Source organism: Thamnophis sirtalis, unplaced genomic scaffold (assembly GCF_051295495.1).
Source record: "Thamnophis sirtalis isolate CommonGarterSnake01/CBP01778 unplaced genomic scaffold, rThaSir2_p1.2 scaffold_1, whole genome shotgun sequence".
NCBI classification, from domain to species: Eukaryota; Metazoa; Chordata; class Lepidosauria; order Squamata; family Natricidae; genus Thamnophis; species Thamnophis sirtalis.
Genome location: NW_028261381.1, coordinates 138505196 through 138520702, shown reverse-complemented (window position 1 = coordinate 138520702; position 15507 = coordinate 138505196). Strand labels below are relative to the sequence as shown.

General features: G+C 41.0%; 1 protein-coding gene across 2 annotated transcripts in view; it reads right to left on the bottom strand.

The window, feature by feature from the left end:
• Nucleotides 1–6468: 6468 nt before the first annotated feature.
• The window catches only part of TUNAR (transmembrane neural differentiation associated intracellular calcium regulator), a 47927-nt gene continuing 38888 nt past the window's right edge, over nucleotides 6469–15507 (bottom strand). For both annotated transcript variants that reach the window (XM_087726078.1, XM_087726073.1), the window contains exon 3: nucleotides 6469–7279. In XM_087726078.1, the coding sequence (XP_087582204.1) occupies nucleotides 7094–7279 (186 nt within the window). In that variant the 3' untranslated portion in view covers nucleotides 6469–7093. The remainder of the gene's footprint in view (nucleotides 7280–15507) is intronic.

Genomic DNA, 15507 nt, shown 5'->3' with positions numbered 1-15507 from the left:
CTATCACTCGCGCGGCTGCATTCTGGACTAACTGTAGTCGCCGGATGCACTTCAAGGGCAACCCCATGTAGAGACCATTGCAGTATTCCAGCCTAGAGATCACAAGGGCTCGAGTGACTGTTGTGAGAGCCTCCCGGTCTAGGTAGGGCCGCAACTGGCGGACCAGGCGAACCTGGGCAAATGCCCCCCTGGTCACAGCTGACAGCTGGTGGTCAAAAGTCAGCTGTGGGTCCAGGAGGACTCCTAAGTTGCGGACCCTATCTGAGGGGTATAAAATTTGACCCCCCAGCCTAAGTGTTGGTACATTAGCCAAATTATTGGGAGGGAAGCACAACAGCCACTCGGTCTTGTCCGGGTTGAGTACCAGTTTGTTAGCGCTCATCCAGTTCTTAACGGCCTCAAGACCCTGGTTCATCACGTCCACCGCTTCATTGAGTTGGCACGGGGCGGACAGATACAGTTGCGTATCGTCCGCATATTGGTGGTATTTTATCCCGTGCCTCTGAATGATCTCGCCCAGCGGTTTCATGTATATGTTAAATAGTAGGGGGGATAAGACCGAACCCTGCGGCACCCCACATGTTAGGGGCCTCAGGGACGATCTCTGCCCCCCGACCAACACCGACTGCGACCTGTCCGAGAGGTAGGAGGAGAACCACTGCAAAACAGTGCCTCCCACTCCCACCTCCTGCAGTCGTCGCAGAAGGATACCATGGTCGATGGTATCGAAAGCCGCTGAGAGGTCAAGGAGAACCAGGATGGACGCATAGCCTCCATCTCTGGCCCTCCAGAGATCATCGGTCAATGCGACCAAAGCGGTTTCTGTGCTGTAACCAGGTCTGAAGCCAGACTGGAAGGGGTCAAGATAACTAGCTTCCTCCAAGGCCCGTTGAAGCTGGAAGGCCACCACCTTCTCAACAACCTTCCCGATAAAGGGGAGGTTGGAGACAGGACGAAAGTTGTTTAAAATGGCTGGATCCAAGGATGGTTTCTTCAGGAGGGGTCTCACCACCGCCGTTTTAACTACGGCGGGGAAGTGCCCCTCCCGAGGGGAGGCGGTCACGACCGCCTGGATCCAGCCATGTGTCACCTCCCTGCTGTTGGCAACCAGCCAGGAGGGACACGGGTCCAGAATGCAGGTGGAGGCACTTACAGCTCGAATGGCCTTGTCCACGTCCCCAGAGGCAACATCCTGGAACTCAACCCAGAGATGATTTGCCAAGTAGTCCTCCTGTGTCTCGGCTGGATCTACTGCGGTGGAGTCCAAGTCCGACCGAAACCGAGCTACTTTGTCCGCCAAGAATTGAGCATAGTCCTCAGCCCTACCCTGCAAGGGGTCTCCCGCATCCCTCCTGTTCAGGAGGGAGCGGGTTATCCTAAACAGGGCGGCTGGGCGTGACTCGGCGGACGCAACCAAGGCAGAAATGTATGAACTTTTGGCAGTTCTTAATGCCCGGACATAGTCCTTGGTGCAGGTAGTCAGAAGTGCTCGGTTCGCCTCGGACTTATCGGACCTCCACAGGTGCTCTAGACATCTCCTCCGGCGTTTCTTCTCCCGGAGCTCCTCGGTGAACCAAGGAGGCCTCCGGGATCCACTGACCCGGAGGGGCCGTAGTGGCGCAATCCGATCAAGAGACTCCGACGCCGCCGAGTGCCAGGCGGCAACCAGAGTCTCCGCCGAACTGTGGGCGAGAGTATCAGGAATGACCCCAAGCTCCGTCTGGAACCTCAACGGGTCCATAAGTCGCCTGGGGCGGAACCACCTGGTCGGTTCCTCCTCCCTACGGTGGGGGTTTGGCCTCCGGAAGTCAAGCCTCAGTAGGCAGTGGTCTGACCACGACAGGGGTATGATTTCATTACCCCTCAGACCAAGATCACACATCCACTGCTCCGAGAGGAATACGAGGTCGAGCATGTGACCCGCTGCATGGGTTGGCCCCCGAATTACCTGGGTCAAGCCCATGGCTGTCATGGAAGCCATGAACTCCTGCGCCCCATCAGAGCGTTCACCGAGCGATGGCAAATTGAAGTCCCCCAGAACTATAAGCCTGGGGAACTCAACTGCCAGCTCGGCTACTGACTCGAGGAGCGAGGGGAGGGATGCTGCAACGCAGTTGGGAGGCAGGTACGTTAGCAGCAAACCCACTTGACCCTTGAGGTCCAACTTTATCAGCAGGGACTCACACCCGACAAGCTCCGGAGCAGGGACCCTACGAGGTAACAGAGACTCCCGGATAACAATAGCCACACCGCCACCCCTTCCCTGGGCTCTCGGCTGATGAAGCACCTGAAATCCCTCTGGGCACATCTCTACAAGGGGGACTCCTCCTTCTGTGCCCAGCCAGGTTTCAGTAATACATGCCAGGTCTGCCCTCTCATCAACAATTAAGTCCCGGATGAGAGGCGCTTTGTGTACAACAGACCTGGCATTTAGCGACAACAGCCTGAGACCAGGGTCCTGACTACTCGCGCCATCTGGTCTTGGAGTGAGGCTCATAGGGCCGGAAGGAGGGATCTCTGTGATGTAGCGAACCCTCCTTCCCCGGTAATGGCCAGCCCTAGAGTCCCCGCCATATCTGCCCCTCCCCGTAATGACCGTAATGCTCCGACCCACTCCCGTGACAGTAGTCCCCCCAACCACCCCACTGACCCCCGCCTTCCCCGGCAGGCCCTCCGAGTCAAACATTCTCATTTATCCACTCTAACAATTCCCACGTAATATTTAAAACAGGTAGCTTCTGGGTAGCTTCTGGGTATATAGGCAGTTCTGAATAGGGTGGGGTGTTGTTGTTGTTTTTTCAAGGTCAGGAAATTCAAGTCTAATAAGTTCAAAATTTCCATGTATCTAGGCAGCCCTTTTGGTATTGCTCCAAGGGCTCCTATTACTATTGGTACAACAACCATTGATTTCTTCCCCCACAATCGTCAACTTCAATTGGCAACTCATGATATTTGGTTATTTTTTTATAGCTTTTTCTCATTTTGTGCATTGGTATTGCAATATCAATGAACCAGCATTTTTTTTATTTTCCACAATAGCGATGTCAGGTATATTGTGAGCTAGGTATCTGTCTGTTTGCATTTGAAAGTCCCATTTAAATTTATTGGCTGCCTAATTCTAGTAGACTCTTTAATAGCATGATTATTTATTAACAATTTTAATTTACTTGAAATAGTATACATTATACTGCATTATTTTAATATAATAAATGCTATTAGAATGATGGACTTTTGTCAATCCAGTTTTGGGGCCTCAAAGATTGATTTCCTTTAGATAGGTTTTTGGCATACATGGGCATCACCAAGAAGCCCAGAATATCAGGGTCAGGAGATATATTTCAAATCACTGTATATACTCAGGTATAATTCCTGCTGATAAACTGACCCTCAAATTTTTAATTAAAACATGAAAAATGTGTCACCCACAATTAAATCATGAAAATTAAAATATGGGAAAAATTGAGGGTTTCCTTATTTGCCGATGGGCTTATACAGACAGAGTACAGACAGGATATATTGATTCTTTTAAAAACCTGAGGGAGGAACCTACTATATATTCATAGATAAGCTTCCCTTTACTTTCCAAAGGGCTGGGGAGGATTCATTCCAAGATGCTTTCCCCACCCACATTCTTTCTGTGGGCTAAAATATCTCTCTCTGACTATTGTCTAGTCCTGTGATGGTGAACCTATGGCATGCATGCCAGAAGTGGCATGCAGAGCCATCTCTCCAGGCACGTGAGCCATTGCCCATTGTTCTTCTGAGTTCCAGCGCATCGGCCAGCTGGTCTTCAAGGGTATGGGAGCACTGGAAACCAGAAGAGCAGCCGCTGATGCGCATACGTGCATCATTCGCTGCTCTTCCGATTTCTGGAATATGCATGCGCACCAATCAGCTGGTCTTTGTGCGTGCACGTGTGCCAGAAACAGGAAGATCAGATGGCACATGTGTGCACTGGAAATTGGAAACCGGAAGACCAGCTGCCTGGGGTGCACATGCCCACCGGGCAGTTGCTCTTATGGTTTCTGGTATGCATGCACGTGCTGCCGTTTCGGTACTCGGTGCTGAAAAGGTTCACCAACTCTGCAACTCCACTTCCTCCCAAGGTCATTCTAACACCCCATTACAGTATTCTGAAAACTGTAGGGTAGTTATCAGAAATCAGCATGATTTCAAAGTACTGGAAAATCTCATCTTTTGTTCTTGTAACTACTTCAATGGATTAAGAGAAAGCCATAGATACACTATATCTTGATTTCAGTAAAACATTTGCAAGAGTGCACCATGCCATTTTGATTAGCAACTTAATTAAAATGCCAGATAGATGTGTCTAAGACTAGGATTTTAGCAAGTTAATGGCATGACAACTCAATAATTTCAATGATCCCTTATCAATTTAAAGAACGGAATTGAATGAATGGGCTGCCACAAAGTTGAGTTTGACTCTTCAGGGTTTTTATTAAAGACTTGGATGGAGTGATAAAGGAAAGGATTTGCAGATGACACAAAACTGATTATGATATATAGTGAACTCAAAATGATCTTGATGGAGTGAAGTTATATTCTGAATATAACAGGATGAAATTTAATAGACACAAATTCAAAGTTCATCCCTTAGGGAAAAAAAGCAATTAAATGAACAGGAATAATGTGGAGGATACTTGGCTTAGCAATAGTGCACCTGAAAAAGACAGCATATAAATATGAATCAGAACTGTGATGTAGTTGCAAAAAGAGCAAATGTTATTTAGGTAGTATCAACAAAAATATAGATTCCCGATCAAAAGAATTAATCACTTCACTGCATTCTGCATTGGTCAGCCTCAAACTATTGCATCCTATTCTAGGCATCACATTTGCAGAATGATTCAGAGAAACTGGAACAAGTTCAGTAAACTGTAGTGAGAATAATCAGGGGATTATAAACTAAAATGAAGAGACATTGAAGGAGCTAGATATACTTAATCCCGAGAAGATAAAACTGAGGAGTACATGATGGCCCTCTTTCAAAGGGTCAAATGATGCCCCACAGATGACAGGGAAACCATTCCCTCTATTTTTTGATTGCAGAGGATGGATAATAATTTTAAGTTAGGAAGGTAGATTCAAACGTTTTAATATTAAGTTTGACAGTGGAGGCTATTAAATAAGGGACATGGTGTTTTCTTGTTCTTTAAATTTGTTCAAGCAATGGATAGAGACCATCTGCTGGGAATAAGCAAGGTAATGGAACCAACGGTGTTTTCAAGATGAGGTCAAAATAGGCAAGAGGAAGGACATGGTGTTCAGATCCAAACCCAACTCCTTTGGAATGTGCAGGTTTTCAGCATCCAGAAAAGCAGCAAGGCTCGGAGCCCAATTCCACATCTAACATATTTCCTATCTGATTTCCCTACTGTGTAGACATCATTGGCTATAGCTCAGTAATCTAAATTTGCTATTTCAAATGCATAGTTCTATAGGTTTAATCTGTCTAAAACTGACTGTGACAAACAAAAAGTTCTAGTTTACAGACTTAGATAGTAAAGGATAGGAAATTTGTCCTTTTCAGTCTCTGAAAAGCTATTATCATTTGGAAACAATAGTATTGAAAAAAGATTCTGAGATGAAAACCACTGAAAAGATTGGACAAAATGTCTTTATCTAATTTCTCACCATTGGTTATGCTGGTTGAAGATTGATGGGAACTGAACTTCAACAATATCTGAATACTCAACTGACCATTCAAATGGAAATAGGACTTTGCATAACTGGTCCAAAATATGATCATTTGAACGTAGCCATTTGCCTCAAGTGAGAATTCTGATTTGTTCTTATTGGCTTCCTTGACTACCATTTCATTTATTTATTTATAAAATTTATAGACCACGTGTTTTACCTCAAGGTAACTCTGGACATCTTACAATCATGAAGAATAAAAACTCTATATATGCTAAAAACATACATAAAAACATAAATAGATCAGTACAAAATCCATGGTATTGTCAGGAATCCTCTCCTATGCCAAAGTTAAAAAATGTCAATGTGCTTTTCATCTTGCTTCTCCAAAGTCCAACTTCTGCTTCCATAGAATGTCATAGGGAACATAATTGCTTTCACGGTTTTGATCTTTGTTGGTATAGACCCACCTTGGAATCTGAATATCTTTTGCAAGGCCTTCATGGCTACTCAATTGAATGCTAGTCTACAGCAGGGGTCCCCAAACTTGGCAACTTTAAGACTTGTGGACTATGCATAGCTGGCTGGAGACTTCTGGGAGTTGAAACCCACAAGTCTTAAAGTTCCCAAGTTTGAAGACCTTGGGGCTACAGCATATTAAGGTCAATTTTCATTGCACTCCTTGATTTCCATTGGCATGAGATAAAGAACATTACACCTGCAGTTTTGAAAAATGTGTTGTGGAAGGGATGGCAGTTATTTCATGGGATAGATTGAGGTTGAACAAATAATGTAAGCCTGGCCAATGAGTTTACTTCATGCTAAAAATATAGCACATTTATTAAAAATATACGTATATTTATAAACATTGGTATGAATGGATACCCATGTCAAGATAATAAGAGAAAATGAAAAAGAAGGGATGCTACTTACTTTGTTCAAAGTTTTATCTTTTGTTTGCTCAAGTAACTCAGCAGAATCCATCTTTCCCTCCCTGTTTATCATTTGTGATTGCACCATACAAGTTCACTTGAAGCTAAAAAGCCCACTTGTCACAACCTAATTAGAACCCCAAAGAGATGAAACATGAAGAAAGCTATCTAGCTATCTGTGGTACACATTTTGGCATAGAAATGCTATACATTTGTCACTATTATGGTAGTGTCCAGTCTTTGGCTGAATTGAAATGCTGCTCCCCAAATCAGATATTTACATATTTGCAGACATTTCTCTAGAATGAGTGAAAATAGAGAAAGAGAAAAAAGTAAGTTTCCTTGTAACTATAGGGAGAAAAAAACTGGCTCAGTTAATGTGCTTCAGCTATCACTCTGCACGCAATCCTTTTGCTACTATTTCATATACTAAAGAGTCAGTTCTCATTAAGTGGTTTGCCAAGGTCTCTTCTCAAATGTCATCAGCAGTTTGCATCAGCAACTCACAATGTTGTATAGATGTACACAAAAATGATTACAATAAGATTTAGAATTGTTCCAATAATCCCCAGCAGGGCAAGAATAGATTCCTCCTTGCTCTCCTTCTCTTGATTTCCTTTTTCTTCTTCATTTCCATTAATAATTACCATCTTGTTCACCAGTTTCTCAAACGTTCTTCTCAGAGTAACCTACAATTTAGAGAAAAAGAGAGTGAAGGCTAATTGACCATTTGCAATCAGAATTTGTGATAATATGGCAACACATTTCCCCACCCTGGTGCTTTCCAGACAAACTAGGATCACACTCTTAGATCTGACTATCTTCTGCACCCAGATTAAATGGAGTTCTTACTGCTCATCTGAGTGAGCATCTGTAGTTCTTGCTATAGATTAGACCTAAATGCACGGAGAAGGCAGAAATGATACACAGGCAGGGATGTTTGAAACTAGAACAGAGGCTCAGGTTATCTGCCTCTGTTTTAAATACAAATACTAAGCCCTTTGTGGCTCACTGGCTAAGGCGCTGATCTTGTTGATCGGAAAGGTCAGCAGTTCGGTGGTTCAAATCCCTAGCGCCGTGTAATGGAGTGAGCTCCCATTATTTGTTGCACCTTCTGCCAACCTACCAGTTTGAAAGTGTGTAAAAATACAAGTAGAAAAATAGGGGCCGCTTTGGTGGGAAGGTAACAGTGTTCCGTGTGCCTTCAGTGTTTAGTCATGCCGGCCACATGACCACAGAGACATCTTCGGACAGCACTGGCTCTTTGGCTTTGGCTTTGAAACAGAGATGAGCACCCCCCCTAGAGTTGGGAATGACTACCACATATGTGCAAGGGGAATCTTTATTTTTACCTAGGTCCTTTGAGCCAATTAAGGGTATATAGCTTGCTCCGGTCAGCTAACTGAACTGCTATTTTCTGTATCAGCAGCCATTTCAAAATGCTTTTCAAATGTAGCCCTACTTTTCCATTTCAAAAATGTGTATCCTGTAAAGTTCTAGCAGAAGAGGTGGTGGACACCTCCCCCAAACAAACAAACTTGGAGGCTTATACTCCCACTGTAGAGGTTTGCCTTCAGCCAAGAAAAAAAACAAACGAGCTATTTCTAGCAGGACTACCAGATTCCGTAACAGCTTTGTTCCTTATGCCATCTGTCTGCTGAACTTGCAAGATTCGTTTTTCTTGCCATATATATGTATACCTCCAAACTAGACCATGTTGTTTTTCTGTGTATATGTGGATATATGCATCATTTTATATTTATTTATTCTGTCATGTTTATGTAGTGTATATTGGAGGTGGTGACCCTTTGGGAGTTGTATGCAACAAAATTTCATTTTAATGTATACCGATTCAAAGCGACAATAACGTTATTCTATCTTCTAGCTAGCTAGTTAGTCATGGTTTGGCTTATTTCTTCTGTTGGACTTGCAAGTCAATTGTTTTTAAGATAAGTTTCTCCTCTTTTTTGCATAGTTATAGATATCAGGGTGATGGTGGGCAATCATGACAATACCAGAACAATTGATGCCCATGAAAAGGTGAAAGGTGTGGTTGTAGCTGGCATATTAAGTTTTTAAATCTCCTTGAAGACATTCCTCTATGAATACATTGGTCCAGGGATGATTAATAACCACCAAAGGTGGTTCCTATTTTTCTACTTGCATTTTTACATGCTTTTGAACTGCTAGGTTGGCAGAAGCTGCAACAAGTAATGAGAGCTCACTCCGTTATGTGGCACTAGGGATTCAAACCGGCAAACTGCCAACCTTTCTGATTGACAAGTCCATTGTGCAGCTTTAAAAAGGGACAGACAATAAACAGAAAGTCAAACCCACAAGCTAAACAGCTAGACTTTGCAAACAGGAAAAATTAAGCTTGAAGACTTTCCTGAAATAACCCACTGCATTCATTTCCCTAGAGAAGCACATTGTTAGGGAAGATAGTCTACCTTCTCAGCACGATATTTTATAAATCCGGGCTACAAATTCTTGTCTCAGAGCCCATAGGTAGAACCATGGATGTAATTTGTGAGGCAATGTGGTCATGAGCTTTGCCAATATTAGGTCAAAGCAGACTGACAAGGATTTGTTTAAATTAGATGCTTTGTCTTATGGACATTCATATTTAAGAAAGGATTAGATATAAGCCATATTCCCCAATAACTAATTTCGCTTCAGTGTCAGAAGCATCTATAGAAGGGAGCAGACATGCAAAAAGATGGGACAGTCTTGGTTATTCTTTGTACAGTATTCTCTGCCTAGAATTTCTGGAGCTATAGACTTGGAACTTGAAAAAAAAAGTATTCTCTCATTTATGTGCTGCCCACTTGAATTGACTCTGAGAGGCAGAGACATAAAAACCACAAGAAGCTGAAACAACAATCAAAATTGTAAAAAAAAAAAAGATAGCTGAGCAATCAACAAACAACAAACACAAAGAAAGCAAAACCAACCCATAAAAGCACACACTGCCTTTAGGTGCATCTTAAAGAAAGTAGAATTGCAGCTCATTAGATATCTTGGAGGATGCTGTTCCAGAGAGAAGATGTCATGACAGAGAAGGCATGTCTCCTCAGTCCAAGCAAAAGATGTTGCTTCATAAATGGGGCTCAAATCATGTGAACTCTGTTAGATCTTACAGCAGGGGTGACAGATGAAAACAGTCTTCTATAAATTGTTCTGGTGTTTAGCAGCAACAGCTGGAGAGAAGGACAACTGAGGACCCAGTGACCAAATACATTTACTGAGAGCTAGCAAATGGAATCTGTCTCAAAAATAAGTTTTATCTGCTCCATGAGTGACCTGTCTTCAGATTCTCATTGCTTTTCCCTCTGATTCTCATTGCTTTTCCCTCTGCTCATCACTCTGCTCACCCTCTGCTCCAGATTCTCATTGCTTTTCCCTCTGCCCTCTGCTCATCACAAGTTCTTACTCCCTCTGCCATAACAAAACTCCCACAAATCTTGCCCTGCTTCCCAAGTCACCTGCTCTATCTAGCATGTGCTCAACTCCAAAACGAATCATGTGTGCCTGGAAAACAGCTGTAACAAACCATTCCTTGGACAGGGCATGAATTTCACACCAGAATTCCATACAGACCCACAGACACACACAGGCACAATAAAAACAGGATCATTAACTGATTTTCTCTTTTATTATCTACCCTGAATATCAAGTAAAACATGTGTAGCCTGGACAGTTTGATAAATGGCAAAAAGTCATTGTTTTCAGGAAATTCTTTTGGTTACAATAAAATGATTTTTTTATCATATTTCCAGCAATGATATTTGAAATGCAGGCATTCAGCCTACATCCCAAGCTACTAGGTTAAATATTTATTGTGACACTGTGCTGGGATGCCAGATTTTGTCACGCCAAAATACTTAGCCTCAGCCAGAGAACTAATATTTTTCGAAATCAGAAGTTGGGTACTTTTTGTAGGTATTTTCTATATAATTATTATATTTATTTTTTTGAAATCCTAGAACGAGAATGGTCTTTGGAGGCATCTGGTCCATCTCTTTGCTGTTTACTATATAACTGAAAAACATTTTGGCTGTTTCCTAAAATAAGTAACATAGAAGTATTAGATTCTTGATGTTTCCTTGAGAATTTTAAGTTATGTCCTAATTATGTTCACAAGTATATCTGGAAAAAAAACAATTACTGAAAGAACCACCCTGGCTAAAGCTGAACTTCACACCACTAAAGGAATAAAAGTAGATGTAATAATGTTATACACATTGCTATGTTTTCAAAAAAATCATAATGGGAACAGTCATATACAATACATGTGCACTAAGAATAAACAAATACAAGTTTATGCAAAATTCAAACTCAAAACAAAGGTTTTCATTCCAAAACTTTTATGCTGGCTATAGCTTAACAGAAACAAAGGTTGAAATATAGTTTGGGCTGTCCCAAAGAAGAGAGGATCAACCTATTTTCCAAGAATCTGAAGGCAGGACAAGAAACAATGGATGGAAACTAATCAAGGAGAGAAGCAACCTAGAACTAAGGAGAAATTCCCTGACAGTGAGAACAATTAATCAGTGGAAAGATTTGCCTCCACAAATGGTGGGTGCTCCAACATTGGAGGTTTTAAAAGATTGGACAACCATTTATCTGAAATGATATAGGGAGTCCTGCTTGAGCAGAGGGTTGGACTAGAAGACCTCCAAGGTTAGCTAAAATCTCAACAAATACCTCCCCAAAATGCTGGAAATGTGAATCAATACATGGAACATACTACCACTTATGGTGGACCTGTGAGGAGGCTAAATTTTTTTGGAAAAGGATCAAAAAGTGGCTAGAGATAATAACAGGTGTTAAAATAGAATGGAAACCTGAAATTTTTTAAATTAGGAATAATGACTGTGAAATATAAAAAAGAAATTCAATATTTAATATTGCATATAATTACAGTGGCAAGGATTGGCTTTGCCCAGAAATGGAAAAACAAATTAATTCCAAGTGAAGATGAAATAATAAGAAAGGTTATGGATTGTGCTGAAATGGACAAATTAACAAAATAAATCCAGGGAAAAGAAGAAACAGAATACTACCAGATATGGGATAAATGGTATAGGTAAATGGAGGAAAGAAACAAGGATCAATGAAGGAAGACAATAAAACCCAAAAATAGTAGTTAAGGAGAATTAACACATATATATGTATCCAAGTGGTTTAAACTTACTAGAGGCAATCAGCCAATATAGCAGACAGATGAGTAAAATAAGAGGGTTAAGAATGATGAAATACAAATGAAATATAATAGAAGGGGAAACAATATAAGGTGAGCAATATCGATTGGCAAGTGCTATTAGAAAGAACAGGAAGTTCCTGTTCTTATTGTATTGTGTAAATGTGGTGTACGTCTAAGTTTTGTGTATGTGTATTTTACATGTTTGTAAATATTTTTTTTTAAAAAAGAAGAAGAAGACCTCCAAGGTCTCTTCCAAGTCTGTTATTCTGTTTTTAGTCTCAGTGAAATCAAAACTTAAAATAGATATTTTGGCTGGAGGAAGGAAACAGTGGGATTCAGAACAAGGGTCTTGGGCTGCAAAACATTAAACTCTTATAGATCCAGTAGCATTAACATAATCTTACCTAAATATAAAGCAACCATTCGCCCTAGTTTTATAGGTATTTTAACTGAAAGGAATGTGAGGACAGAGCCGCTAATTCTATATTTTTCATCTGATATACAAACAGCAAATCACCTTCTTCAAAGAAGAAGGACATCTTGGCAGCACATAGACATTTCATTTCATTTCATTGTTTATTAAATGGAGAGAGGAACATGTAATATCTACCATGAACCTAATATTTAAAGTTCATTTGAAAATTTACATTTATTTATTGGCAGGGAGGCAGGCAGGGAGGTAGGAATGCTGCTGTCAAGAAGAGAGCCCACATCCTGAGAAACACAAAAATTCCCGACTGGCTGTCATTATTTGTATCTTAAGTGCCAATTGCATTAACATCTTCAAGAACTCAGTAGTAACTGTGAATCCTTCATTCACCCTTGCTTTGCAAAATTCTTTTAAACTTGAAAAAAAATGACAATAAACAGGCTAAACTAATAACTTTAGTTAGAGTTTTATAGCAAAATTCACTATCAACTACATGCACAGTATATCAAGGCGTGAATAGTATAAGGTAAAGGTTCCCCTCGCACATATGTGCTAATCGTTCCTGACTCTCGGGGGCGGTGCTTATCTCTGTTTCAAAGCCGAAAGGCCAGTGCTGTCCGAAGACATCTCCGTGGTCATGTGGCTGGCATGGCTAAATGATGAAGGCACACAGAACGTTGTTACCTTCCCACCAAAGGTGGTCCCTAGTTTTCTACTTGCATTTTTACATGCTTTTGAACTGCTAGGTTGGCAGAAGCTGGGAAAAGTAACGGGAGCTCACTCCGGTATGCGGCACCAGGGATTTCAACCTCCAAACTGCTGACCTTTCTGATCGACAAGCTCAGCATCTTAGCCACTGAGCCACTGCATCCCTTATGAATAGCATACATATTCCTATATTTAAGCCTAGTAGGCAACCAGTGTGTCATATTTTGCATTTTTAATTGTACTCCGAGGTCTCCACAACAAACCTGGTAAAACAGGGTGAAATACAGATGGCAAAGATGAACACAAAAGTTAAAAACTCTGAAAGAGTCAATCAAACCAAAACAAACCATCACTATAACATTTGGGAGCTAGGTGAGAGATGTATGATGGTTTCCTGAGTTATAGCTTATGCTCTTATGCTCCACATAAGAACTTATGCTCTTGGTTGTGGAACTTTCAGAGTGCCTTTGAAGTTGACACAATCATATATAAAAGCATCCTGAAACTCAACATTTAAAAAATCTAACTATTGCACAGAATGGACATAAGCAGCTAATTAACAAAATCAAAGTGCATTACTACTTCCGGCAGTTACAGTATGTGACTTGTATGTGAAATAAGCACAAATGCATACCCTTCAAATGCCACTTGTAATAGTCATGATGCTTTTCTTTTGAAAACTTCTGCTTTCCCCTTGGAATCTTCACAAAAGATTCCCAATTCATAGCAGTAATTTACTTTTCAGCTAGCCAGGAAGTAGCACAATGAGTGACAAGGAATTGTCATCTGTTTTCTTCTGGCTAGGCTCTGTGGTTTGCTAGCCAGTGAATTGCTTGTATCCTGCACATGCATGTTGTGAAGTGCCAGCGCCCTCTGTTTGACCAAACCAAATGAGAGCTGAGACCCAGCAACATTGACCAACTCAGCCATGTATGAAGATAAGTAGGGCAGTGATGAGAGAGAGTAGAGATCTACAGGCGCAAGAGTGAATGAATCTCAATACAATTCATGTATTGCCCTGAGTAGATAAATTCACTTGGAGTCTTTTCCAGTATAAGCCTCACTCAGTGGAGTTGTTGAAGAACAGAAAGGTAATTAGGTGACCCATGCAATGTCTCTTCTACTCTTAACCTTCCCTTTCAGTTGGTGGGAGACTGAAAGGGACAGCCAGGGGAAACCACACAAGTCTTATCCAATGTGCCTCTCAGGAGCCAGGAATTTCTCTCAAAATGATTTGCTCCAATGAGAGCAATGTGACTCAAGTACAGTATTTATCCTTCACTATTGGCCATTTCTGAGCAAATGAATACATTGCTGCTATGGGGTTGGTTTAGAGAAAAGGTAAAGAGTTAGCCATTAATCCTCTTCCAGTAAGTCCGGAAAGTCCAACAGAAAGGCACTCATTAAAAGAAAAACAAGTAGCTCTACCAAATCAGCAGTTAAGCATGATTAATGGCAATAGCAACAACACTTAGACTTATATACCACTTCATACTGCTTTACAGGGGATCCCTTCAGGGGATGCACCTCCTAACTACATTCCATCACACCCAAGCTTGAAATAGGAAGAGCAATAGCACTTAGACTGATATACCACTTTATAGTGCTTTACAGCCCTCTCTAAGTGGTTTTACAGAGTCAGCATATTGCCCCCAACAATTTGGGTCCTCATTTTACCCATGGAAGGATAGAAGGATGAGTCAACCATGAGCCTTGAGCCTGGTGAAATGTCAGCTGCCAAATTGCAGTCACCTGGCAGTCAGCAGGAGTAGCCTAAAGTACTACACTCTAACCACTACACCACCATGGCTCATGAAAGCCTAAAAAGAACTGGACTGATGCTGGATAGTTTTTCAATTTATTTCATTTGCTTTTTAATACAAGACAATATAATTCATAATTCTTGAACTAAAATGTAAATAAAAATAAAACTTTCCTTTAAAGGGGTTTTGCAGTTCTGAGAATGTGGGGATGGATTCCTCCAATTTAAAAAGATGTACAAAGCTTTTTTGTGTATTTGGGAGAATTATGCATAAAATGCATATTCTAGTGACAATTGCACACAAAATTGTGTGTATAAGTGAAAATGTACATAAAATGCATGTTAGCACTAAGTAAAATTACCCACAAAATGAACACATAGGAGAATAATTCATAGCATGATACATGTGGGGAAACATAAATGAAAATATGGAATTTGAATAAAGCTTATTTTTTAAAAAAACCTAGAACCTACAAATTGATGTAGGACTAGCATTTTTAACAAAATTAAAATTCCTTACTAACTGTCTCCCAAATATTAGCACAATCCACTTTGATCTATATCAATTACTATTTTCAATATTTTGATTTATTATTTTTGTGGGTGTTGTGAGCTGTTTTGTTTCCTATATTTATTCATTTTAGAATAATATTTTAATTATTTAACATGACTATCTGGAACAGTGTTTCTTAATCTCAGCAACATTAAGAGGTGTAGACTTCAACATCCAGAATTGCTTGCTGGGAAATTCTAGTAGTTGAAGTGCATCTTAATATCTCTGAGGTTGAGAAACATTGATCTAAAATAATGA